The sequence below is a fragment of the Dacryopinax primogenitus genome, assembly GCF_000292625.1.
Source record: "Dacryopinax primogenitus strain DJM-731 SS1 chromosome Unknown DACRYscaffold_3, whole genome shotgun sequence".
NCBI lineage: Eukaryota > Fungi > Basidiomycota > Dacrymycetes > Dacrymycetales > Dacrymycetaceae > Dacryopinax > Dacryopinax primogenitus.
The window spans coordinates 577,634-601,605 of record NW_024467200.1 but is presented as its reverse complement, the minus strand read 5'-3'; the positions used below and the strand labels follow the sequence as shown (position 1 = coordinate 601,605).

The 23,972-nt window shown below is 51.7% G+C and overlaps 10 protein-coding genes across 10 annotated transcripts; 4 read left to right on the top strand and 6 right to left on the bottom strand.

Annotated features, from left to right (window-relative positions):
- Positions 1-131: 131 nt before the first annotated feature.
- On the top strand, positions 132-2,997 carry DACRYDRAFT_114092 (uncharacterized protein; the record flags this gene model as incomplete). Its single annotated transcript, XM_040769756.1, has 3 exons — positions 132-1,109; positions 1,160-1,947; positions 1,994-2,997. The coding sequence occupies 3 exons, from the start codon at positions 132-134 to the stop codon at positions 2,883-2,885; spliced, it is 2,658 nt and encodes an 885-aa protein (XP_040631655.1). The 3' UTR covers positions 2,886-2,997.
- A 309-nt stretch (positions 2,998-3,306) lies between these two features.
- On the top strand, positions 3,307-7,180 carry DACRYDRAFT_47111 (Xpo1-domain-containing protein; the record flags this gene model as incomplete). Its single annotated transcript, XM_040774740.1, has 12 exons — positions 3,307-3,542; positions 3,600-3,703; positions 3,757-4,185; positions 4,240-4,556; positions 4,608-4,751; positions 4,801-5,170; positions 5,223-5,481; positions 5,530-6,088; positions 6,144-6,296; positions 6,346-6,529; positions 6,578-6,888; positions 6,938-7,180. 12 exons carry the CDS (start codon positions 3,307-3,309, stop codon positions 7,178-7,180), a joined length of 3,309 nt encoding a protein of 1,102 aa, XP_040631654.1.
- Positions 7,181-7,520: 340 nt separating this feature from the next.
- On the bottom strand, positions 7,521-9,346 carry DACRYDRAFT_75657 (WD40 repeat-like protein; the record flags this gene model as incomplete). The annotated part of the gene is made up of 8 exons (XM_040776150.1): positions 9,329-9,346; positions 9,260-9,281; positions 9,033-9,211; positions 8,890-8,982; positions 8,756-8,838; positions 8,593-8,686; positions 8,394-8,547; positions 7,521-8,344 (listed from the first exon to the last, which is right to left on the bottom strand). Exons 1-8 carry the CDS (start codon positions 9,335-9,337, stop codon positions 7,521-7,523), a joined length of 1,458 nt encoding a protein of 485 aa, XP_040631653.1. The 5' UTR covers positions 9,338-9,346.
- A 641-nt stretch (positions 9,347-9,987) lies between these two features.
- DACRYDRAFT_20390 (uncharacterized protein) lies at positions 9,988-10,616 on the bottom strand. Its single transcript, XM_040771920.1, has 2 exons — positions 10,473-10,616; positions 9,988-10,424 (listed from the first exon to the last, which is right to left on the bottom strand). The coding sequence occupies exon 2, from the start codon at positions 10,279-10,281 to the stop codon at positions 10,123-10,125; it is 159 nt and encodes a 52-aa protein (XP_040631652.1). The 5' UTR covers positions 10,282-10,424; positions 10,473-10,616; the 3' UTR covers positions 9,988-10,122.
- A 1,259-nt stretch (positions 10,617-11,875) lies between these two features.
- On the bottom strand, positions 11,876-12,433 carry DACRYDRAFT_20389 (uncharacterized protein; the record flags this gene model as incomplete). Its single annotated transcript, XM_040771919.1, has 2 exons — positions 12,100-12,433; positions 11,876-12,046 (listed from the first exon to the last, which is right to left on the bottom strand). Coding segments are annotated over exons 1-2 (206 nt in total), but the record flags the coding sequence as incomplete, so codon positions are not given.
- A 2,380-nt stretch (positions 12,434-14,813) lies between these two features.
- On the bottom strand, positions 14,814-15,700 carry DACRYDRAFT_114088 (uncharacterized protein; the record flags this gene model as incomplete). Its single annotated transcript, XM_040769755.1, has 2 exons — positions 14,814-15,549; positions 15,601-15,700. 2 exons carry the CDS (start codon positions 15,698-15,700, stop codon positions 15,077-15,079), a joined length of 573 nt encoding a protein of 190 aa, XP_040631650.1. The 3' UTR covers positions 14,814-15,076.
- Positions 15,701-15,904: 204 nt separating this feature from the next.
- On the top strand, positions 15,905-17,446 carry DACRYDRAFT_20388 (protein serine/threonine phosphatase 2C; the record flags this gene model as incomplete). The annotated part of the gene is made up of 4 exons (XM_040771918.1): positions 15,905-16,208; positions 16,260-16,592; positions 16,639-16,809; positions 16,861-17,446. 4 exons carry the CDS (start codon positions 15,908-15,910, stop codon positions 17,343-17,345), a joined length of 1,290 nt encoding a protein of 429 aa, XP_040631649.1. The 3' UTR covers positions 17,346-17,446.
- Positions 17,447-17,639: 193 nt separating this feature from the next.
- DACRYDRAFT_87007 (26S proteasome subunit P45) lies at positions 17,640-19,139 on the bottom strand (the record flags this gene model as incomplete). Its single annotated transcript, XM_040776794.1, has 4 exons — positions 17,640-18,368; positions 18,424-18,963; positions 19,014-19,085; positions 19,137-19,139. 4 exons carry the CDS (start codon positions 19,137-19,139, stop codon positions 17,640-17,642), a joined length of 1,344 nt encoding a protein of 447 aa, XP_040631648.1.
- Positions 19,140-19,350: 211 nt separating this feature from the next.
- Positions 19,351-20,245, top strand: DACRYDRAFT_93191 (uncharacterized protein; the record flags this gene model as incomplete). The annotated part of the gene is made up of 2 exons (XM_040777133.1): positions 19,351-19,718; positions 19,771-20,245. The coding sequence occupies 2 exons, from the start codon at positions 19,351-19,353 to the stop codon at positions 20,189-20,191; spliced, it is 789 nt and encodes a 262-aa protein (XP_040631647.1). The 3' UTR covers positions 20,192-20,245.
- Positions 20,234-22,014, bottom strand: DACRYDRAFT_20387 (TMS membrane protein). Its single transcript, XM_040771917.1, has 6 exons — positions 21,844-22,014; positions 21,657-21,788; positions 21,502-21,605; positions 20,599-21,454; positions 20,485-20,549; positions 20,234-20,434 (listed from the first exon to the last, which is right to left on the bottom strand). Exons 1-6 carry the CDS (start codon positions 22,003-22,005, stop codon positions 20,272-20,274), a joined length of 1,482 nt encoding a protein of 493 aa, XP_040631646.1. The 5' UTR covers positions 22,006-22,014; the 3' UTR covers positions 20,234-20,271.
- Positions 22,015-23,972: the final 1,958 nt, after the last annotated feature.

Genomic DNA, 23,972 nt, shown 5'->3' with positions numbered 1-23,972 from the left:
CTGCCACAGGACGGTGTCGGTGCCAACACCTAATGGACACGCGACTAAGGGCCCCGCTGCGTATATAACTCAGCCAGAGTCATCAGACAAGCCCCCTATCGCTCTCTCCCACATCCCATGTAATGCCCACAATGTCCGAAGGTCGACCTTCCCAGTTCTCCCAGCCATCAACGACGTCAACAAACCTGACCGTGGACTACAACTTCGAGGTCGTTGACGACTCAGAGCCCGAAACCATTTCCGTTATCCCACAGAAAGGCTCCTCGCTCCTTGGCAGCGTATCTCCACTCCCTCTCCTGCCACATCCGCCGCGCAGCCCGCTTCGGGAAGACGAGGACTGGATTGGGAATCAGGATGTGTATGGATCAGACGACGACTTTGGGGACGTCGCAGGTGGCGCCGACGACCCAGATTACGACCTGCTCCCCTTGGCCGATACGATACGCCATCCGGTCCGGACGAACGGTCCCAGCCGTGAAGTCTTTATCCTTGGTCCTCCCCCGATCCCTGTGGATGTGAACGATGGCCGTCGGCGACCGACACTCAGTCCACCTGCCACTGTACACCCTCCTCGCACGGTCCGGTCTGGGTTGCCTACACCGTCGTCCGACTCGGAGGGCAGCATCCACCTTGTGTTCCCCTCCGCTCCCGACTATCATCCACCTTCGCACGAGAACGAAGACGCAGCACCAGCGCTACCATCTCATTTAACTGATGCTGCACGTTCGGACATCTCTGAGCTGAGCAACGATGCCGATAACGAGCGCTCCACCGTCGCTTCTATCGCGTCCATCACTCCATCAATGTTCTCTGTGACAAGTACGCTATCCGATATAGGCAATCTCCCTCCCCCGAGTCCCGATGCCCTGCATGTCATTCTCGTTGGGCACAAGGCGGCTGATCCTCTGAAAGAGGAGATCCTCGACGCCGTCTTTGCCCTCTATCCTGGTCAAGTAACGGCTCGTGACTCATCCACTGAAGCTAGCGACGAAGCGTCATCTTCTACTAGCCACACCATCCAGTTTTATGATTATCATCCACCTGATATGGGAAGTGAGACCATGGTAGAGGAAGTGCGGGTGTATGATCTCACATTGCGCCATGCCGTTGTGAGCCATATGTGGTCTTGTCACATTAATATTTTCTGACGGATAAACAGACATCCTATTACAACATCACAGGAAAGATGGTCACACCTCCTGTGCCGGTGCTCACGGTATTCTTCATCGACCCCGCTCTGTGCAAGGGGCGCGTACCGGGCTTCTTCCCCTCTGCCATGATAGGGAAATCCATCGCCGTCGTTCTGCCGCGCAGCGATGCGTCTTCCCCGCAGAATCTCAGTCCCATGGGTTCAGAGCACTCCGATCTGCCCAAAGAAAGCGACTATATCAACATTAGCCGAGGGGTAGATCCTGCCGATCTGATGTCCGCACAGCATGTGTGGAGCAACTTGCAAGCCTCTTACTTGTTCGACGGCATCGAGATCCGGCATACAGTCGACTTTGATCGGCAAGTGATCAGTGTTGATGAGCTTTGGGCCGCTTCTGCTCGACATGAAGCTCGCTCCGCAGCGCTGAAGCTCATCAACCCTGAACTTGTCGCGTCTGTCGTTCGCACTAGCTCTGGTGAAGAGAGCTCCCCAGGAGCAGATGTTTCGTCGCCCTCTGAACTCTCAGCATCTACGAGCACGATCGGAGGATCGGTTCACACTGCTCGCGGTTCCGTCCACGCGGTGCAGCCTGCTACTGACTCACGTCTGCTGGTCAACCCGGAGCCTGTATCGCAAGCCGAGCTGTCGTCCGAATTCAACGAGAAGGAGGTGACTCCTTCTCACAGCATTTATGAAGATGCAAGATCATTGGTTGGCAGCTTGTATACTTCAAAATATGCTGCTTTCTTGCCTGATTTGCAAAAAACCTACCTTCGTCTACGACGGTTAGTTCATCAGTAAGTTTCTCACTTATGCTTCACGCGCTATACTCACCATACCCAGGAATCCGCGTACACTCGTTTCTGTCGCTATTGCTGTACTTGCTGTTTCTGTCCTTTATCTGCGCAGAGGGCCGGACGGCATGGTACAGCCCCCACAATTGTCCCTGGTACCCCTGACCCCTCCACCTACCTTCGTTCGCCCTCCCGAGACATCGGCCGATGCTGCTGTCTTTACCCAGAAAGTCCAGGGCATGGACATCCCCCGGGCTACCCCATTACTGACGATCGATACGAAGAAGAAGCCGCTTGGGTTATCCACTTCACCTCAACCCTTTTCCATTAGCGGAGTCGCCGACTTGAAGACGATTGACACTTCACTGCTCTCGCTTCCTCTGAATACTGATCTCGTGACTGTCGAGTCCATGCAATGTAACACTTGCTTCCAATTGGTTGGATCTTCACGCACAAAATCTGATACGATCTTCCTTGGCGGCACTACCGCCACGCCGAATGTACGAGTGGCTTCCGAAACGGGAGCGACTGCCGTTTTCTCTTCACACACAGATGCTGCGATCGAGACTGACGAGTCAACTGCGACCATCACGGTGCGTGAGGTGCAGGAAGCTGTCAACACGTACGTGCATGAGCATAACGGCCGTGCTAGGAAGAACGTGCGTGTCTTCAACGCCATGGGCAGTCGTGTAGCGAAGAAGGCACTTGGCTCGATCGTTTCAACCCTGAATGAGGATTCCTTGCATGACTCGACCGCCCCAGAGGAAAAACTCTCCTGGTATGACGAATTTATGGAACCTTTCCGGCAAGCGCTGGCGGCACGGAAGGCACGCACCGAAGCCATGCTCGCCGAGGAAGATTCTACTGCAAGTAAACGTCGTCCGAGCGGAGAGATCATCCAAGAATTCCTATTTCACGGAGCACACGCAATAATAGGATGAAGCAAAGCGCCTCTTCGTTTGGCATGGCGCTTGCTTCGACTTTCTTGATCTTTCTCGGACCTCTGAGTGTGGCGGCCGAGCCGCCCACGTGTGCTTCCTTTTTAGGATGTACCATATGTTTTATGCCCTTTCCATGCGTAATATGCGTGTAGAGCATTGTGAAATATAAATGAATGAATTGTATGTATCATGTAAAGGGTGTGGGAGGAGGTCAACATTGGATTCACCAATAAGAAAACCGCCGGTGTGAGAACCGGAAAGTAATTTCTGCAAAGAGAGCTCTCTCGGACTGGAGTGGCGAATTTTCCCGCAAAAGGGTTTGGTCGCCCTGCACTGGCCACCCGGTCGTCTCCCACTACCTTTTAATTCTTTCTTTCATCTGCTGAGCTGGGTCGTTTTGTACATTATGGACCCACAGGAGATGCAGCAGCAATTGCTTTCTGCGATTCGAGTCGCTCAGGACCCAGTGTCAGATCCGGCATTGAAGACCGCTGCGATTGAGTTTCTGACATACGCGCGCGACAAGGCCGATGACACCTGGCCAGCAGCGCTCGTGCTCTTCATGGCCAGCGACCTGGCTACAGGGGCTCGTGTGTATGATCCTCAGACGAGATACTTCGCACTGGAGGTGCTGGGGGCGTTCTTGGATATCGAGGGGTGCGTGTATTGCTGTTGCGTCTCGTCCCACTGTGACTCATTCTTGCCGTTGGACAGGCCAGAAGAATTGTCACCTGCGGTCTTCAGACCTTTGCAAGTAACCTTTACACCCTACATAGAAAGTGAATACATCAATGGGACGGCAGAATCCGGTGCTCCATGTACGTCTCGGCTTCATCATGCTTGTCCTATAGGCGCTGATCGCGTCCCTTAGATCTTCGCAACAAATTCTCCCACACCCTCGCTCTTCTCTTCACCCGCTCGTACCCTGACCTATGGCCAACCTTCATCACTGACCTCATCGGTGCCATGCGTACTATCCCCGGATCTGGGGGAAGTCAAGGCACTGCGCTCAACCTGAACCTCTGCACTCTCATGCTCCGAGTGCTCAACGAGGTTTCAGGCGAAATAGCAGATCAGACCGTTCGTGGAGCCCGGACATTCTCCATTGGTCGGCAGAATCGAGAAACACGATTAAAACATAATGTTCGAGAAAAGGACGCTTCGAATGTGATAACCGCGCTGGTGACGGTAGTGACAGAAGGGCTGGATCGATTAGACAGCCAAGGAGGGGAGAGTGCTGAGCGAGAACAAGTGCAAGAGCTGGTCACCCTTGCTGTCCAAACATTCGCAAGTTATGTCCGTGAGTAGCCTTGAATCTGTCATCGCAGCTACATGTATGCTGATTATCTCACAGACTGGCTTGACATTAACCTCACTGTGACGCCCGTAACGATCCCTATGCTATATCGCCTAATCAATCACCCTTTCTTGCCTTTCCGGGTGGCCGCCTCTGATGCCCTCTACCGCCTCATCAGCAAAGGCCTTCAGGATCCTCGGGACAAGCTGCAGCTCATCAAAGTGCTGTCCCTCCATCAATCTCTCAATAACCTCGAGCAACAAACCAGGAGACCAGACAGAACAGACGAGCAAGATGATGAGCTCCACTTCCGTGAATCCTTAGGGAAGTTGCTTGGTATCGTTGGCATGGAACTGTTGCGAATCCCGGAGGACGTATGTCTTTTCGTTGCGTTCTAGGTCTTCCGGGTATTAACCCCTCTGTAGAAAACGGTCACCGATGAATCTGTCAAGGGTGAAGCACAGGCGTTGGTAGCAACTCTACTGCCGATAGCGCTTCGTTTCCTGGCCGATCCATTCGACGATGTTTCCGAGTCCGTATTCCCCTTCCTCACCCAGCTGTTTGTATATGTGAGTTTTAAATCATACTATTCTGATTTCAGCACTCATGAGTCCGCAGTACCGACGCCAAAGGAAAAATCTCAAGGACGGCTTCCCATTAGACAGCCGAGAAGCTTTCTTCACAGAGTTTATGTCGGTCATCATCCAAAAATACCAATGGGACAAGGACACCGAATGGGGAATTGGCGAGGACGATGAAGAACCCGACGACGATGACATGGCCGCATTCGGCGAGCTCCGCAAGGGCTTGAAGTCATTCATGGACGGTATCGCTGGCCTTGATGTCGACCTCTATACCAAGGCGACTACAGAGGTGGTACGGTCAACCCTCGGCGCTTTTGTGAACGGCCAGCAGTTATCTTGGCAACGGGTAGAGCTCGCGTTGCAGCTGCTTTACCTGTATAGAGAGCTAAACAAAGCTGACAAAAGTACGTCCTAGTCTTTTTTGCGAAACGCTCGCATGACTGACATATTTCTTAGAGCTGGGCAAAGACAAGAGTGGCTTTTGTGTCATGCCGGCATCGCTGCCGAAGGGGGCCAAAAAGTCCATTGATTTCAACAGCCTGCCTCTCAATCCTCTCGGAGAGATGATGGTTATGCTCATGGACTCTCAAATCTGCAATTTTGCGCATCCCGCTGTCACCATCCAGTGGGCTGAGACTGTCTGTCGATATTGTGACTTCTTCAAGCTTCGCAAGGCTTACATTCGTAACGTTCTCGAAGTGTTCGTGGGACCTTTGTATGTATTGTCTCCAATCTCTATGGACTTTTCTCATGATATCTCTAGGGGTGCCCAGAACCCTAAAAATAATGTTCGTCATCGCATCTTCTATCTCCTGGACAAGTTCGTTCAGGAGACTAGTTCCGATATACCTTCCGATCTGATCAGCCCGCTACTCGCCAGCCTAATGCAAGTCATGAATATCCGTCCCGAGATCCCCGATGACGACTCCGACCTTGGAGAAGCTGAACTACTCTTTAATGCTACCGCTAATTCCTCGTCGTTTAACGCACTATTATACCTTTTCGAAGCAGCAGGAACAATGATCTTCAGAGCCCCCGCCGAACAGCAAATCTCGTTCCTACAGGAATTCACCACACCCCTCTTAGTGGAAATGCAACAGGCCCTGCAAACTCCAAGAAACGGACCCCGGGACGTTTTGCCAATTCTCACTGTTCATCATATCATGATGGCACTAGGCAATCTAGCCAAAGGATTTCCAGACATGCCCTCCGGTGGAGCCCCGCTCATGCAAACCGTTCTATGTCAAGTTTTCGGCCAGGTGGCGGAGGGAGTGCTCGTCGCTCTTCAGAGCTCCAGTCAATACCGAGTCATCCGCGATGCTGTGAGTGTCTTCGATTGTTTATCTATATCCGGAGTTCCTAACTCTCGATGCTCAGGCTCGTTTCGCATTTCTACGGATTCTGAGTGCGACTGGGCCAACTGTGCAACCTTTTTTGCCTGCTCTGCTCACAACAATCCTTTCCCAAATCGAGAATGGAGAGATTTCGGACTTCCTCAACTTCATGGGATTGGTTGCTCATAGCCTCAAGGTATGGTTAGACGTACGCTTGATGATCTGTTTGTTAACCTATCTGGTAGGAGGATGTGCGGGAGACTGTAGCGGATCTGGCCACCCCACTGCTGACGCATGTTAACACTGTGCTGAACCAGCCTGAGGAGGGAACCGATGATGTAGTGGTTCATAACGAAATCAAGAGGGCATATCTGCAATATGTCAATGCGCTTGTGGGGTCCCCCCTGTTCACCATTTTCGCCTCCCCAAGTGAGCTCTTGCTTTCTCTGCTTGCCGTCTATTATAACATTGCTGCAGACAACATGGGAGCATTTGAAACCTTCATGATCTTCCTCATGAGGCTCGCCGAGATTCCCTCCGAACCACAAGCTCAGAAACTAGCCTTCATCATTCTGTCAAAGGCTGTCGCTGCATGGGGTGTTAACCCTGCGTTACCCTCTACGAACGGTACATCAACGCCGAACGGTACCAACGGAATCGTCCGGGCGCCGCCCTCCACGCAACCAATTCCCGGTTTCGACCGTTTCATCTATGATCAATTGATACCTTTGGCTTTCCGTGTACCTCTGAACCCCGACCTGCGCTTCAAGGATGCGGAAACCACCTTGGTAAGCCTTTTCATTCTTGACCGGGCCCCCGAAAACTGAAGATGAGCAGGTTCTGGCTGAGGTGACTGCTCTCCTCAACACCATCGTGCAGGTGAGGGGTGACGAAGCCCTCACTTTCTTGACGACCTACATCCCTTCTCTCGGCATGCAACCAGAATTCGTCCAAGAGTTCCCCGGCAAGGTGGGCGGCGACAAGATGCAATTTAGGAAGTGGTTCGCCGATGCGATGCGGCAACGACGTCATGAAGAGCGCATCGGTGGCACTGTGACCCCTTCTGCACCGAACCCGTAAGAACTCGCTGTCTGGATCATGCATTTGTTTTGCTGCTCCCTTTTATGAGACCCTGCATTGTTCTTTCTTCCATGGCTGATGATCTCATTTGACCAAAAATTGTAACCGAAGCAAATCTCATGACATACCTTCATACTATCAATTTGTATTCAATTAGATGACCAAGACACAAATCAATTAAGATGTGGTTCCAATTTGCTCCATCATTTGGCATCCAATTCGCTCCATCATTTGGCATCTTCAGTGCTAATCCTAAGGTCGAAAATCGCGACCACACGTCATTAGAGAATAAAAATGGATTAGATTGTCATACCGTGGATATCAGTCTACAAAGATATGATCACATCTCATCCAACGCCTTCTCGGTCGCAAACAGTTGGAAACTCCTATTCCACGACCCGCTCGCCAAAAACTTGCCATCCTTCGTGAAGTCGCAGCTCATGACCTTCCCGGCATCCGTCGGTAAGCTCCTAAGCAACTGCCAATCATCCGCGGTCCAAATTTTGACAAACCCGTCATACCCCGCCGAAGCGAGATACAGTCCACTCGGGAGGGGCTCCGTCAGCCCCTCGGCGAGAGGCTCGAATCTCACAGGTGCTTTGAAGAACCTCACATCAGCAACGGTGCTTTTGTGTGCTGGGATAGTATGCAGCGCGCGGAGTGCCCGTACGTCCCAGATTCGGATCGTGTCGTCACCAGAGGCGGTTGCGAGCTGGTATCCGTTGGGCGAGAAATCGATGCCGTATATGCCCTGTACGTGGCCATCGAGTACCATTGCTGTGCGCCCCGTGCGCAGATCCCATACGCGGGCGATAGCGTCCAGCCCTCCTGAAGCGGCAAGGGAACCATCATCTTGGAACTCGAGGGTGTAGACTTCCTTGCTATGCCCTTCTTGTACGAGGATCTCTTTGGCAGTAGAGACGTCCCACAGACGCCACGTCCCGTCATAGCTGGCACTGCCGACGTAGTCGCCACAAGGGTGAAAGGCGACTCGGCAGACGCGGTCTTGGTGCCCTTTCAGAGTTGCGAGGGACTGCTCGTTCGCGAGAGACCAGAGATGGAGGTCGCCCTCCCCGCCTCCGGAAACGAGGTTCACCGCAGCGGCTTCCTGGCCAATCGTTGCTCTCGGGTGCCACGCTACGCCGCCAACCTTGTCGCTGTGTGCTATCTATTCGTCAGTACGGATTTAGACGCATATATGCAGCAAATGCACCTCGGAACGTCAGCTTTGAATCGCAGTTCGGGATACCCCAGACTTTGACAGAGCCTGACCAACTACCAGTAGCGAGCAGCTTGCTATCAGGCGAAAAGCGGACTTGGGAAATTGGTCGGTCATCGGCGACTTGCGTTCCAAGGATGTTGAACGTCTGCGTGCCGTTAGAACGCTCTCTGATCGCAGTAAGGAGACGCACCTTGACTTCTGCAAAAACTTTTTTCCGCTTGTCGACTATTCGACTTAGTGGGAGGGAGGACTCGGCGCGCTGGTAATTCACGCGGTCCATCGCCCTGCATAGAGCTTCAGTATTCTACCGCTCCCATGTCCCTGGATATTGACGAGGAGAGGAGAAGACTCACCGTGGTAGAGAGAACTGAGCCAATTTTCGCCGTGCGTCTAGTAGCTCCAGCGGGCCGGGAGTGTAGAACTCTTCCTCTTGTTCCTGTTCAAGTTGAGCACCTAGCCCCTATGAAACACGCCAAGATGCACGCACCTCTTCTGAGCTCTCTTCATCCTCGACTGGTATCCCCCGCTCAACACCCAATTGGGAAAGAATATACTTCAATCGATCTCGTCTATCCGCTGCCTACCCAGCATATATGAGCACGAACCATATTCAAACAACAGTTGACTCACTCTCTCTCCAAAAAGGGTGATCGGTTCGCCCAACTCCCGCAGCCTAGCACGCACTCGGCCGTCATCCGTAGGCACCGCCAGCGTACGCGCGCGCTTTTTCCTCTCGAGTTCATCGAGGATGGCCTTGTTCTCTGCTTTGGCGCGCTCGGAAGCGCCGAGGACGTACGACGGGTCGTTGACTACACACTTGGGTTAACGGGGCTCATGTCGATTAAGGTGAGACACACCCAGCTCGTCGAGATCCATTGTCTACACCGCTGTCAGAATGATACTACATCAAGTTGTTATGCACTTACGTCGGCCATGGTCGCGTCGCGTGAGTTGTCGTTGAGAACAAGATGATATTCAAGGGCGCATTTCATCAATCACTGCCACCGCGGTAAGACATCGCTCCTTTATCGGCGTTATTCCGCTTTTCGGTCTTTCTAAATCCGGTGCTGTTCTAAAGGATCGACATCGGACAACGATTGTGCTTCGGGTCATTGTGATTCTTATAGGAATTCTAGTCCGCCGGGACCACCAGCACGAAATCCGTTCCCATTGTTCCCTACAATCCCCGTTTTTATTCCGAGCGCGCCTAACTCCAATTGTCCGGTCAGGCAACGCCAGCAACGCGGTTTGTTGACTCAAACGTACTGAACAAGACCAGCACGTTTCACATCCTCGGCATATACTTACTCGCTCCCGATCATAGGCCTGTTGTCTTACTTAGGCCAGTCACGCCATCGCCGATCCTCCGGCGCTCTCCCGCGCTTGTTCCGATCATTCATTGGCCCAATTATGACTGGCCCTATCCGTATCGGCTCCCAACGCGGGAATACCAGTCACTCATCAGTGGCCTCACTCGTATGGGCCATGCGTGCGCCAGTCATGCGTGTGGGCTGCCAGGGTATATAAAGCTGCTCGCGAAGACCGGCTTTACTCTACGCAATTTGATACCCCCCAGCATGGATACCCCCCAAGCACCTTGTACTGTAACATCACTCCAATCATCTTATTGCTATTATTCTGCATTCGCCTTGTACAATTTGTAACCATAACGATACCGGCACTGTATCACCTCACGACCACCTCACGACACGCTGTATCCCTATTTCATCTTGGGTTCTTGGTTAAACGACGCATCATCGCACGGACTTGGTTTTCTCCTCTGTACAACATCTTCCCCATCGGCTTGCTCAGCAATCATAACCTTATAACGATCTCTCACCTTGGGTCTCTTGGATACATCTGGCGTCTGATTCCTCATCTAATCACATCTACGACAACTGTCTCTTGCATACTCTCTCAACATTGCATACCCAATATCGAATACCTCAACGTGTGCTGTTGGCAGTACAACCCCCGCATATCTATCCGCAACAAACATCTTATTTTGGAAAGCTACTTTGGGTACGTTCTCTCTCTCTCCGACGAGGTTGTTGTTGACGTGTCGTCTAGATATCTATCTCAAATGAATCTCCCCCTGCTAACCTCTCATCCTTGCCACAAGCAGCGCTCTTGGATAGTAACCAGAAGAACTTAAAAAAGGTAACCGCCCTAATATCATTCATCGAAGAACCGATTCGGATTAGCCGGCGTAACGTACGCTGCATGATCTTCGTCTCTGAGACGTATTACTCACCTTCAGATAGCACACAACCACGCCCCCCTTCGAGCTCGGCCTGCTAACAGGGATCAACCTGCGGGTTCCCCTTGCCCATATTCCGCAATATGATTTGTACTTGTAGAAGCACTGTTGTCAGCCTCAATTATATCAAGAATCAATGGCTGATGTTCTCTATTGATCGTAGTAATAACAGCCTGATGACGATCATGATGTACTGTACATTGTACTATATGTATTATCTGCTCTGCGTCCGTAGTTCCCATATGGTTGAATACGAGGAATTGCATAGACGCACGACTTGAGAGTGGCTCAGGTCTTGCTACCACGGGTATTCACTGAAACGTGGGGGGGCGAATCGGTGAAGATCGCAAGCTTCATTTCATCAAAAGTAGTCGAGGCTAGAGCTATACGCAAACGCAACCGCGTTACATTGGATCCTTTTTGTGTTGTAATAAAACAAGCCAGATATCTATATTGTCAGGGCACGAAACATCTTATGACTATTACCGATCCTATCTTGGCGCGCTGCCCGGAGTTGTTACGAAGTTGCAGACGGATTGGGGTATGGAGATCGCGCGACGCGCGAACTCGGGGAAGTGGGGTGTATAATATGACGAGTTTGCTTGTTTCTCGTATATGCAGCCCCGCGGAGATTCCTTCCCTGTTGTTTCCTCGCCCACATTTTGGAGGCTCTCAGCCACCCCTTTACCTGGGGAGAAATAGTTCGATCGCTACGACTGTCAAATCATCCCATACGTCGACGTGGAACCAGTCCGTGATGTTGATCTGCACCTTCCTCTCCTCCGTACCGCCCAACACATCCCGCATGATCCGCTCAGCCGCCGTCACCTCTGCACCCTCCAGTCCTTCCAGTGGCTTCCTGTTCGCAGATCGTACCCAGCTTTCAATCATATCTTGCTTCCGTCTTTCCGCATCCGGATGTGGATCGAGTGTCAGACGAGCGCAGTTGTCCGGCAGACCATCGCTAGCAATGATCAAGATGATTCGACCAGCCGGTAGTTTCTCGTGTGTGACATCTGCGACGGCGGTCTGACATGGAGGAGTGCGGTTGTTCGTGAGAAGGCGCTTCCAACCTATTGGATCCATCGTGTTTTCACTAGGAAGGAAGGCGTAAAATGGTGCCATAGTCTCTTTCGGCTACTTTGGTCCCAATCACCCAAAGCTGAATAGAACTGTTAGCATCTGCATACCGCCGCAATACGGAAAGCCTCACTCCTGCTTACGACTACTCTGCCAAGGACGCAACCGTTAAAAATGCAGGATTCGCCTGGGTGCGCATCTTGGATTCGCTTAACTTCATTCGCGTTGTGCGTGTTATGCTCTTCCGTTAACCGACCCACGTCCCAACTACCAGATGGATCTCCTCCCCTGTCATGACCTTTCACTGAAATGGACTCAACAATGCAAATCCCCACAATAAGCACGAGACGCACTGACCCACGAGACAGTCGCCGAGGTTGGCCACCCAAAGATCCTGAGTTGCAACTCGAATGAGGACCGCCGCCATACACGCTCCACGGAAACACCGTAGGAGCCGTGTAAGAACATCTTTTCATCGAAACGTCGTTAGCAAAGTCTGGTGCAGCGGGACATCAGACACCGCATTTTTTAGCGCTTGAGCCAACTCGTCATCGAAAGCTTGAATGCCGCGCCCGAATGCGCTTGATATTTCCGAGAAGTCACAAGTCGATTGGATCATACCCAGCTCTTGACGAATGCGTTCCAGAAGTTCGTGCTGAGCATACGCTGCGCATTCTTCTCCGCCATGTCCTGTTGCGCTACGTGAGCTTGCATCAGGTTGAAGCCTCCGAGAGTATCACCATCAATCACCATGGCTAATAGGTATTCGCCGGATGCCACCTTGAATGTATGGACCGCACAACGATCTTGGTTTGTCCTCTCAGGTTGCATACACGGCTGTAAGCTCCCTGAACTGATAGTGGCACCTGGAAAAGGGTGTTCGTGCGTGTGCACATTAGCTAATCCTCGCAGTCGCTCTGCCAGCATCCCCCGGCTCATAGGCTCCAGGTAGCGGTCCTTCAAGCGAGATTTATCCGCATTAGATGTTGCGCATAAGTATTCCACGTCAGCGCTGGAGAGTTGTGGCAAGGGCGTCTCTAGAGTCTTCGTACCAGCGGGTCACATAGCAGCGATTTCCTAAGTGCCAATGAATGCTGGCGCGCACGCTTCAAGTATAGAAAGGACCCCTGCATCTCTTGAACAAAGCACCAACTAGTGAAAACGAGGTAGCTCAAATCGGGGTCCTAGCATCCAATCATCTTACTCCATGGGTCAATGTAACACGTATTTGTGATACATCTCTGATGCGGCAGGCGGAAAGACAAAATCCAACCCCGAGCTTATTAGGGAGCGGCACGTCATTTTTCGGTCGGGGCTGTTGTTTCCTTAGTTTACGCTTCCAACAATATTGTTCAGAGGATCTCGGCCACTTCATTTGGAAAAAAAAACATATCGATGACTACTACCGTCAAATCATCCCACATGCTTTCATGGAACCAGTCGGTCATGTTTATTAGCACCTTCCTTTCCTCTGTGCCCCCTAATGCATTGCATATGATTCACTCAGCCGCCGTCACTTCCACCTCTTCTAATCCTTCCAGGGGTTTTCGGTTCGCAGAGCGTACCCAGCTTTCCATCATTCTGTTCTTCTTTCTCTGCACATCCGGATCTATATCGGGGATTAGACGAGCCGAGTTGTCCGGCAGACCATCGCTTGCAACGATCAAGACCACTCAACCTTCTGGTAGCTTCTCGTGCGTGACATCAGCGATGGCCGTTTGATAAGGAGGAGATTTGCTGGTCATGAGAAGGCGCTTCCGCATAGCAGGTGTTTCCCAGTCCGTGCTGTACATAGGGAGGAGGGGGTAGAGTGGTGCCACAAATGACTTCAGCCACTTTTGGTCCCAATCACCTAGAGCTGAATAACTCTGTCAATATCGGCACGTCATGGGCATTCGAGGACCTACTCCTAGTTATTAATGTCATGCCAAGCACCCGATCCTGGATAATGCAAGTTTCGCCGGGGTGCTCATCTTGAATGTGATTCACTTCGCTCTGGTTGCTTGTGTTGTGCTCTTCCGTTAACCGACGCACATGCCAGCTACCAGGTGAATGCCCTTCACAGTTGTTTCCTTGCACTGAAACGGGATCAGCAACGTAATCCCGACAAGTGCAAAATCTCTGACCTACTAGGCAATCTCCTAGGTTAGCCACCCAAAGATCCTTAGTAGAGACCCGGATCAGGACTGCTGTCACGCAGGCTCCAGAAAAGCAACGCCGGAGATGGTCGAGAGGCCTTCCTTGGAAAAAACGTGTCGGACAATGCTTTTCCAGACGGAATGCTGGACACGACATCCTGCAGCCCTCGAGCTAGCCCGTCATCAAACGCTTTGATACCGCGTTGCAATGCGCTTGATATTTGCGAGATTGGACAACCAGCTTCAACCCTTTTCACCTCCCGGAGAATGCAACGCGGAATACTATGCTGTGCACTCTCTGCACAATGTTTACCCCCGTGCCCTGTTCTCGGATGTAAGCAAACGCCAGATCAAACACCAGCGGAATGGGGCTTGCCATCGATCACCATCGCCAGCAAGTACTCGCCAGACTTGATTTGGACCACCAGGCGATCTTGGTTTAAACCCCAAGGCTGCAAACTCCCTGAACTGATGCTAACACCAGGAAACGGATGCTCGTGTGTTTGCACATTTGCCATTTTTCGCAGTCATTCTGCCAGCCTCACTCCACCCACAGGTTCCAAGTACCGATCTTTGACTTCCCATTCCTTTGCATTTGACGTCAAGCACAGGTACTTCACTTCAGCACTGGTAAGATGTGGAAATGTTATCTGCGGATCTTTGGTGGTGGAGGACGACATGGTTGTAATGGAGCCGAACCTCCTATTAGGAAAGGGACCTCTCTTTGTTTGCTGTGATACCCACTTCGTTGCCCTTCCTTCCTTAGGGCAACTTATCTTACTTGTTCAGCAATGGACTGCTTATACTATATTCCCCTCATTACAGACCTCCGGTGTTATCGGATCTACACTTCGCACATACGCTCATATTGCTTCGTCCTTAATAAGCTTATCGACACTAGAACAGGTCTCAAAGTGCCATTTGCTATCTAGTCATCTACAATCATCTATGTATACACTGGGTCGCCAGCCGCCAGCGAATATGTGAAAAGTTGCATGTAGGCAGGAACACGCCGTCTCTTGTGATGTTTCCTGTGATGTCTCGGATCCCTGCTACACCCAGTGTAGCTGAAGATGTTTTCCGATTCCATGTGCATCTTCGTAGTTCGTCGCCAAGTCGTCCTGGAGAACCGGGAGCAAGGGCTGGCAATTTCCCAATGATTTCGTGTCTCTTGTCCCAGAGATACTCAAACGATCTCAGTCGCTTCTTTCTTCGGGGAAAGACAAGTCGATCACTATCAGGGTCAGATCGTCCCATATCGAGAGTTGGAACCAATCGGTTATGTTCATCAATACTTTCCTTTCGTCCGTGCCACCTAAAACATCGCGCATGATTCGCTCAGCCTCTAGCCCTTCGAGCGGTTTCCTGCTGGCAGACCGTACCCAGCTTTGGATCATGTCTTGCTTCCGCTTCTCCACATCCGGATGTTGATCGAGAGTCAAACGAGCGGAGTTGTCCGGCAGCCCATCGCTCGCAACGATCACGATTACTCGACCTCCGGACAGTTTCTCATGTGTGACATCTGCGCGGGCCGTCTGATAAGGAGGAGAGATGCTGTTCGTGAGGAGTCGCTTTCGAATCAGTGGCACTTTGTTGCTAACAAAGGGAAGGAAGGGATAGAGCCGTCCCACCATCCCTTTCGGCCACTTCTGGTCCCAATCACCCAATGCTGACGAGGATTATCAGTGTCAGCACACCGCAGATGGACGTGAAACCTCACTCCTGGTCACAAGTGTCTTGCCGAGGATCTGATCCTCGATAATGCACGCTTCGCCTGGGTGCTCATCTTGGATGCGTTTGACCTCATTGCTATTACTCATGTTGTGCTCTTCTGTTAACCGCCGCACATTCCAGGTACTTGATGCTTATTAAATATGATGACCCCATTATTTTATTGACATTGTAAGGGTTTGCAAGTCGTCCCACAAGACAACCAGCGATCCGCTTATGTAACCCGCCCAAGTCGGCGCATCGGCGATGCTCGGCGCCGGGATGCTCGGCAACCATCCCTCCTGAGTACAACGACCATGTCGGTCACAGTTAGGAAGAAGCTACAGACGGCCTTACCGCACCTCAGCAGCGCCGAACTTAGATGCTTAGGCTTCGACTTGGGTGTCGATGAAGACGAGTTACCGGGTCGACAACTGGGGTTGAGACTAGGGGAGCGCATAGGACGGTTGGCCAATGTGCAAAGACATGAGCACCGGTTTTCCGACGTCAAGAGCAGTTCAGGGAGTTTGCAGCCTTGGAGGAGAAGTGAAGATCGTCTGACAGTTCAGACGTACACCATGGAGTCGGGGGAGTATCTGTTGGCAATGGTGATTGATGGTAAGCACCATGTACGGCTTTCAACCCGGACCCGCTGACGCCGGGTATTAGGACACGGCGGGAAAGAATGTGCATCATATGCCCAGAAAACACTTCCTGTACGGATTCGTCGGGAGTTAGAAGCGATCGGAACCATATCCAAGTGCGATGAAATATCAAGAGCATTACAGCGCGGCATTACAGTTTTCGACGAGCAGTTAGCCCAGGCGCTGAAGAAGGCAGTATCCAAGGTCCCACCTCAAGAAACCTTGTCCACCATGTTTTCCCAAGAAGATGTTCTGAAGCGTCTCCTGCGGTGTTTCCGTGGAGCGTGCGTGGCAGTGGTTCTGGTTCGAGTCTCAACTCAGGACCTTTGGGTTGCGAACTTTGGGGATTGTCTAGTGGGTAAGTTGCCCCTGAGATTGGAACTGTATTACTAATTTTGTTTCAGTCGAAGGTCATAAACGCGGAGGGGACCCTTCCGGTGGATGGCAGGTCCGCCAATTAACTGAAGATCACAACACGAGCAATGGCAACGAAGTGAAGCGCATAAAGAATGAACACCCTGGTGAGGAGTGTATCATCGAAGATCGGGTGCTCGGTAAAACACTTCCAACGAGAAGTAAGGTCTAGTATTCATTCATGGTGCCCCTTTGCTGACGGCTTAATTTAGCTTTGGGTAATTGGGACCAAAAGTGGCAGAAAGAGGTTGTGGGACCGCTCTATGCCTTCGTTCCCTTTGTTCGTCCCGAAACACCACCCGCTCGGGATCGCCTTCTCGCAAACAGTCTCTCTCCTCCGTATCAGATTTCCATCGCAGATGTCAGGCACGAGAAGCTGCCAGGAGGCAGAGTGGTGTTGATTGTTGCCAGCGATGGTCTTCCGGCCAACTATGCTCGATTGAATCCCGATCAACATACGGATGCCGACGAGAGCAGGCAAGACATGATCGAAAGCTGGGTACGCTCTGTCAACAGAGAACCCCTAGAAGGACTAGAAGATGCAGAAGTGACAGCCGCTGAGCGAATAATACGCGATACACTGGGTGGCAGGGATGAGAGAAAGGTACTGGTGAACGTAACTGACCGACTGCGCCTATTACGGGACGACTTGACCGTCATAGCAATCGAACTGGCTTTCCCCGAGCCTTCTGTCTAAATCATCAAACAGTATCCCCGGTCTCTGCACGGGGATTGCTACACACATACCCAATTTTTTGGCCAGCAACGAAACGATCTGTGACCGCGTCTCATTCACTCACACGGGCACACGGTGGTAAGATCAAGGTATGTCATAGACGTCTCTGATTCCTGGCTGTTGGTATTCTTGAGGGTTGTCTCTCGTCTCCTTAGAGACCAATCTCACGTGATCCTTACCATCTCCTTCCATAATAGTATGCCTGTATAATGAATTATACTGACGCGATCTAGTGTTACATGAGAGTGTGGGCAATCACAGATAGAGACCCTCTGGGGTGCCTTCATTTTTCCGATATAGCACCTTCTCCCGCGCAGTTGTGAAGTCCTGTTTTGTCACCCGCATTCTCCGCTCCCGCAACGCCAACAGACCAGCTTCTGTGCAGACGGCCTTGATATCGGCACCGCTCATCTCATCCTTCGCTGTTACGAACTCTTCGAGATCCACGTCGTCCGAGAGGCTCATGCGGCTTGTATGCAGCTTGAAGATACGCAGCTTGGTCTTGAGGTCAGGCAAGGGGAACTCGATCTTTCGGTCTATCCGACCAGGACGAATGAGCGCAGGATCAAGCGACTCGATCTTGTTCGTCGCCATGATGACTTTGACGTCTCCACGGGTGTCGAAGCCGTCGAGTTGGTTAAGCAGTTCTAACATCGTACGCTGGATCTCGCGCTCGCCCCCGGAAGTACTATCGTATCGCTTGGTACCAATAGCGTCGATTTCGTCGATGAATACGATAGATGGCGCGTGTTCTTCGGCGACGCGGAAGAGTTCGCGGACGAGCTTAGGCCCATCACCAAGGTACTTTTGGATGAGTTCGGAACCGACGACACGCAGGAAGGTGGCAGAAGTTTGATTGGCAACAGCTTTCGCTAGAAGGGTCTTGCCGGTGCCCGGGACGCCGTACAAGATGACACCTTTTGGCGGCTTGATACCCATCTCTTCGTATAGTTCGGGGTGGGTCAGTGGTAATTCAACGGATTCCTGAAACGGGAATGAGCGATTGCTTTGTCAACATGATAAGCACCATAAAATATACCTTGATCTCTTGAATCTGGTTATCCAACCCTCCAACATCCGCATAACTCTCTGTCGGTGCCTTGTCCAGTTTCATCACGTTGACCATCGGATCAGTGTCGTCCTGGAGTACACCAATGACCGCACTTGTCTTGTGGTGGAGCAAAACGGAGCAACCGGGCTCCAACAAATCCTTGTCCACGAAACTCATAATTGAGACGTAGTATTCGGGGCCACTCGCTGTGCTGATGATGGCATGGTCGTCATCGATGATTTCCTCAAGCGAGCCAACGCCCATAGGAGAACCACGCAAGTCATCAACTCGGGTCCGCTCCTCCTCATTCTTGTCCTCCATCACGCTCGGCTTCATTCTCTCCTGGCTCTGCACAAATTCTTCCTCCAGCAACAGGTAGTCCTTGATTCGCTCCATCTTGAGTAGTTTCAAGCGACAGCGTGTAGTGGGGTAGACAGCAGGCAGCTTGGTGGCTGCATCGGGACCGCGCTTCTTCTTCTTGCCAACGCGAGTGGGCAACGGAGGTTCCCATTTCTTTGGCTGAGGTTTCTACTCAAGATTTGAGTAGACGTTCACTGACCAAGCCCTGTTATGCACACCTTGTCCTTCGCGTCCTTATTCTGACCATCCTTGTTCCCACCAGCTGGGTTGAGTCCAGATGCAGCATTACCCTAGATATAATATCAGAGCCTTTATCTACAGATGGTCAAGGGTAGACGAACCATGTCAATTTAGCAAAGAGGAGTATGGTCGATGTATGCGTGAATGCTTTCACCTAACATCGCTGGACTTTTGGATATCCGACGACGCGTCACCCAAATGCTTCCGTAAAGAGTGGCGTAGCGTTGGTCAGACGCCTTCAATTCAAGCGCTCAATGTGCACCGCCACTTGCTACCAACTCTCACTGCTCCTCGACCACCAAAAGCAAAGTCATCATGTCCACCAACATAATTTTCTCCGCCTTTCCTCCCTACAATACTTTCAACATCGCTCTTCCTAATGACACCCTGGTCGCTGATATTTCGACCCACGTTGCTTCTCGCATCCCTGGCGCCGAAAACCTTCAGTATTCTCTTGTCTCTGGTGTTCCTCTTCCCGTTGTCGACACATGCATCTCCGCACTTGCCTCCGGATCTTCTTATGTACGGCTGCGTGTGACTCCGAGGATTCTTGGTGGAAAAGGAGGCTTTGGGTCTCAGCTGCGTGCTGCTGGTGGCCGTATGAGCAGCCAGAAGACCGATAACAAGGACAGCTGTCGAGACTTATCTGGAAGGAGACTGAGCACGATCAAGGAAGCAAAGAAGTGACCACCCTCATTGCCTTAATCTCATAGAATGTGCTAACCCGAAACTCAGGATGGCGGAATATCTCGAGTCTGAGCCGTTACGGCAAAAGGCAGCTAAGGAAGCTCAGAAAGCGAAGCTCGAGAAGCTTGAGCGCGAGCTCGGTGGGACACCCGGCAATGCTGAATCATCCAAGCTTGAAGACACATCTGTCGTCGCTGGCAAGAAACACCGATTTGACGATATCGAATACTTGAAGCAGTCCGAGGAGATTGTCGACAGCGTCAAGAGCGCTGTCGTTGCTGGGTTGCTGAAGAAGCGAAAGAAGGCGAAGGTCTCGAATGAAGAGAAAGCTACGGAAGCTGTGACAGCTTCGACGTCTTCATCAGACGGTCCGCTAGCCGAAGTTACTCAGGCTGTGCTAGAATCTCCTGTGACAGCACCAGTTGCTGCTGCCGCTGCTGTAGCAGCCGGCGTGGCGGCAAGTGCCTAACGGCTGTACTAGAGTAGGTCCTGTATTGTATGCATATTATTGGTACAGATGCACATTGCAATCATATACAATAAACCGACTCAGAAATCCTCGAACCTTCCAGGGAACACCATTGGTGCAACGAGAGTCCAAACGTAGAGTGCGTAAGATATCCATGACGATACAATGCGCATCCACATCGCGGTCTCGGAGCGGCCGATGTAAACAGGATTATCACCCACTCCAGAATCGTGCACGACATTCCTGCGAAAATGATTGAATATCAGGCCAATCCAATCGAAACGTGAACGTACCAGTCTGTCAGTAACATAGCGACATACATACAGCCCATAATGAAGATGACGTGGAACCAAGAATACTAGGAAAAGTCAGCACCAAGCCAGGACGTGAAATAAGGCTGGGCGTACATTATACTTCGTGCTGCTCCTCTCATCGTCTCTTTCCTCACCCGAGGGTTCATCGTCTTCCAAATCCTGGTCGTCGTCTTCGTCGAGAGCCGAAGCAGGAATGGAGCCAGCTTCGACTGCAGCCAAAAGTGCCTGGTACCGGGGCGTATCCCTACGACTGGGCTGCGAGGTGAGAATATGTTGGCCATCAGCAGTTGGGACAGCAGTGTAGCCATCCATGGAATCGTAGCCCTTCCTCCCCTTTCCAATAAGAGCCTTACTCTGTGTGGCGGCCCTCGAAGTGGAATAGGCAATGGCGAGGAACGTGAAGACAGCACCGAGAATAACTGTGGTGGTGCGTGTAGTCGCTGCTCCACCACCCCATGGGTTGCAAGTGCCATCATTGTGATTCCCAACGGCGGAAGTGACGAGGTAGGTGCAGTATGCGGCAATCATGGCGGATTGTGCAAGACCGGACCGGGGATTCGCCTCCTGAACGGCGGGATGTATGCTGATGATAGTGATGATAATGAGGAGCGCCAAGTTGAACGAGATGAAGAAGCGGTTGAGGGTGCATCCGGAACTGGCGAACCAAGCATACATTATCCCCGTCAGCGCAATGGCCGCGGAATACAGGCCAGCAGTCGAACCAACGAGGACAAATTGCCACAGATTGGAGTCGGATGCTTCCCATTTCTCCAGACACATCTCGGACCAAGAATGGGCAAAGTCGACCAGCAGAACGAGTCCAATAATGATGAAGATGCTGGCTCCTATCATAGCGACCCAGTTGCCCCAAAACATGAAGAACTCATTGGGAATGAAGAAAGACGCCACGATGAGAAGGATCCAGAGGAGAACTTTGGGTCCCCAGAACCTAAATTACGTCAGTTCGGTCTCTGATCATTCGATGACTTGACAAACCCGTTCTGAATCGCAGAACGCTTGTCGCGAGTGTTGTTCACGCCGATCAGCAGCGCACCCAAAATGAAGTGGAACAGCGACAGCGCGAAGCAAATTCGATGTACCTGCAGATTATATGAGCTCTTCTTTCAGTACAACGCCTTGTGAATACGCACAGCGAGCACTCCGTAACATTTGCCCTCTTTGCATTCCATCTTAATGTAGTCATAGCTCCACTTCTCGATAAGCCGGATCATAAAATCGGTCTTCATAATCCATGCCAGTATCGAATTGAGACAGAATATCAACTAGAGAGATGAGTCAGCTACCTTGGTTGTGTTACCCTCTTGCACGAGAACTCACAGCAAAGCCAACACGGGTTGCGATTGACGAGTTGCAGTTACATGACTTGCAGAACATCGAGGCCGCTGTCGATGTGCAGCAGAATGCAACACCTGCTAGAGCAGATGTCGCAATAGTGCTTAGGGGCCCCACGATGGGGATTACAGATAGTGCTGCACCCATTGCAAACGAGGCAGATATCAATGGACAGTGGTGATGAGTAGGGAGGTGTCGTCAGGAGAACTTGCGATCTGCACCTCGATCTTCCCAGATCTTCCCATGCGGTTGCTGCGCGCACAGCCACTCAGAGCCTCTTTATGTAGCTCTGGCACGCGACCCCTTTAGCGCTCATCGCGTCTTGTAACTACAGGCCTTGGTTGTTCAACAACAAACAAAAGCAAAGCGTGTTGGAGACCAACGTGCGAGTTGTATAATACGATCGACTTGCGACACGACAACGATATATCGAGCAAGGGTCTCTGTTGAGCCCTCTATTGCACCGGATGATGAATCTCACCGTCAGTCACCCCGATTGACGATGGAAGTGCTTGATAGGTTGCATCATCATTGGATGTTGAGATCAATTCCATGTTACAGGGGGGTTGCCATGTTTGACTTAGAACGTGATATGTATGTCTTTGCTTGCAAACTCCATATATTGTCCCTTACCCTTCGTGCTTGGCGGTCTGCCCACACATTCGAAACGCTCGTACGGTCTTAGCCAACGTGCGACTTATGAATTCCATTGTTGAACGGTGATACCAGTCACGGGTATGAAACACGTCAAGTCATAGAAAGCAACTTGGGTATGACGCACTCACAATGTCCAAGACATCACGAGGACCCTTTACCACATGCGTCCTCTTGTTCCTGAAAGCTTGGCCTTTCCAGAGTGTGCGGACTAGCATGAAGTGGAGGAGGAACGGAATTCAGAGCTGCATGGCCGACCTTCGAATACCGCCCCGTCGCAGAAGCTTCTGATGGCGGCCACCAACGTGAACCCGACGGGGTACCGATTAGCCGTCGGAGGATGTCCGTCGGGGCTAAGCGCCGGCAGAGAACCGCGAAGAGTACCGTGTGTTGATCTCACCGGCGGATATCTTGCCAAGCGGACGGGCTACCAACATAAGACGGGCCGTGACGCGTGGTGGGAGGCCCTGAGGGGAAATGAGTAATCCTTGCTCGTGTGCCAAGAAATGCACCATATGGCACACCAGGACACCGCCAACCAGAAAGGATCAGTGCGTATGCAAATCATGGCGAGGGTCGTGGTGCATGTGGGTGATTCCAGGCACTCTACTCGTGCATTTTAAGGGAGGTTATCAACTTTGATGTATGCGACGAGTGTCTCCGCCGGGCCCCGATCCTCCGCTGACAGCAGCGTTATCGGCCGTTCGCAGGTTCTGGCAGCGATTGTCGCAGACTTGTTCCAATCCACGAAGTCCGACCCGTTGGGAAACGTCCACTTTCGACAGTGAGAAGGAGGCAGACCCTGCGATGCAGGGTTGTTGCCCTCGAGCAGTATGATCCAACCGTCACGGGGCCAAGCCCAACCTCTGGAAATAGACGACAAACACGAACGTTTGAAATCCGACCGCCTCCTAAATTGTGCTCGCCTTTCCCGTCGGGTTCGTAGAAGTCGCTTATGACGGGATGGCGGGGCAAATACGGAATCCGGGATGACAATGTCATAAAGAAGCCTCCTTGCCAGTCATTGATCCGCTAAGCCACACCGGATGTCCGAGTGCTAGTACAAATGGAACACTATGGCACCAGCTTGGACACATTGACAAGACTAGATCGTACGTTGCGAACGAGTTGGTACGTCGATCGAGTTCACCGATGCCCGAGCATTGCACTCCCAAGTACCCAAACACGAAGGACAATTAAAGAGTAGTGTGCACTCACCGGTCTGGCGCACGAGCGAAAAGTCAGCGCACCCGGCGGAAAGCAATCCGATGATGCGGGGCATTTGATGAGATTAAGTTGGACAGGCACTGACCGACCGACAAACGTGCGAAGTCAAATAAGCAATCGAAAAAAGACTCCGTTAAGCGCCCCTTTGTCGCGCGAGCAAGTATAAGCTTGGCAAAGCCACGTGAAGTCATATTGAATTGAGAATGCCATCATTCATTCTCTTGGCGGAACGG

Excerpts from the sequence above, each read along its gene's own strand:
- DACRYDRAFT_20390 (XM_040771920.1), bottom strand. The coding sequence starts at position 10,281 with ATGAGGAATCAGACGCCAGATGTATCCAAGAGACCCAAGGTGAGAGAT.
- DACRYDRAFT_20387 (XM_040771917.1), bottom strand. The coding sequence starts at position 22,005 with ATGGGTGCAGCACTATCTGTAATCCCCATCGTGGGGCCCCTAAGCACT. Across the intron at positions 21,789-21,843 it reads CAACCCGTGTTGGCTTTGCT|TTGATATTCTGTCTCAATTC; the intron begins GTGAGTTCTCGT and ends TCATCTCTCTAG. Across the intron at positions 21,606-21,656 it reads AATGTTACGGAGTGCTCGCT|GTACATCGAATTTGCTTCGC; the intron begins GTGCGTATTCAC and ends TATAATCTGCAG.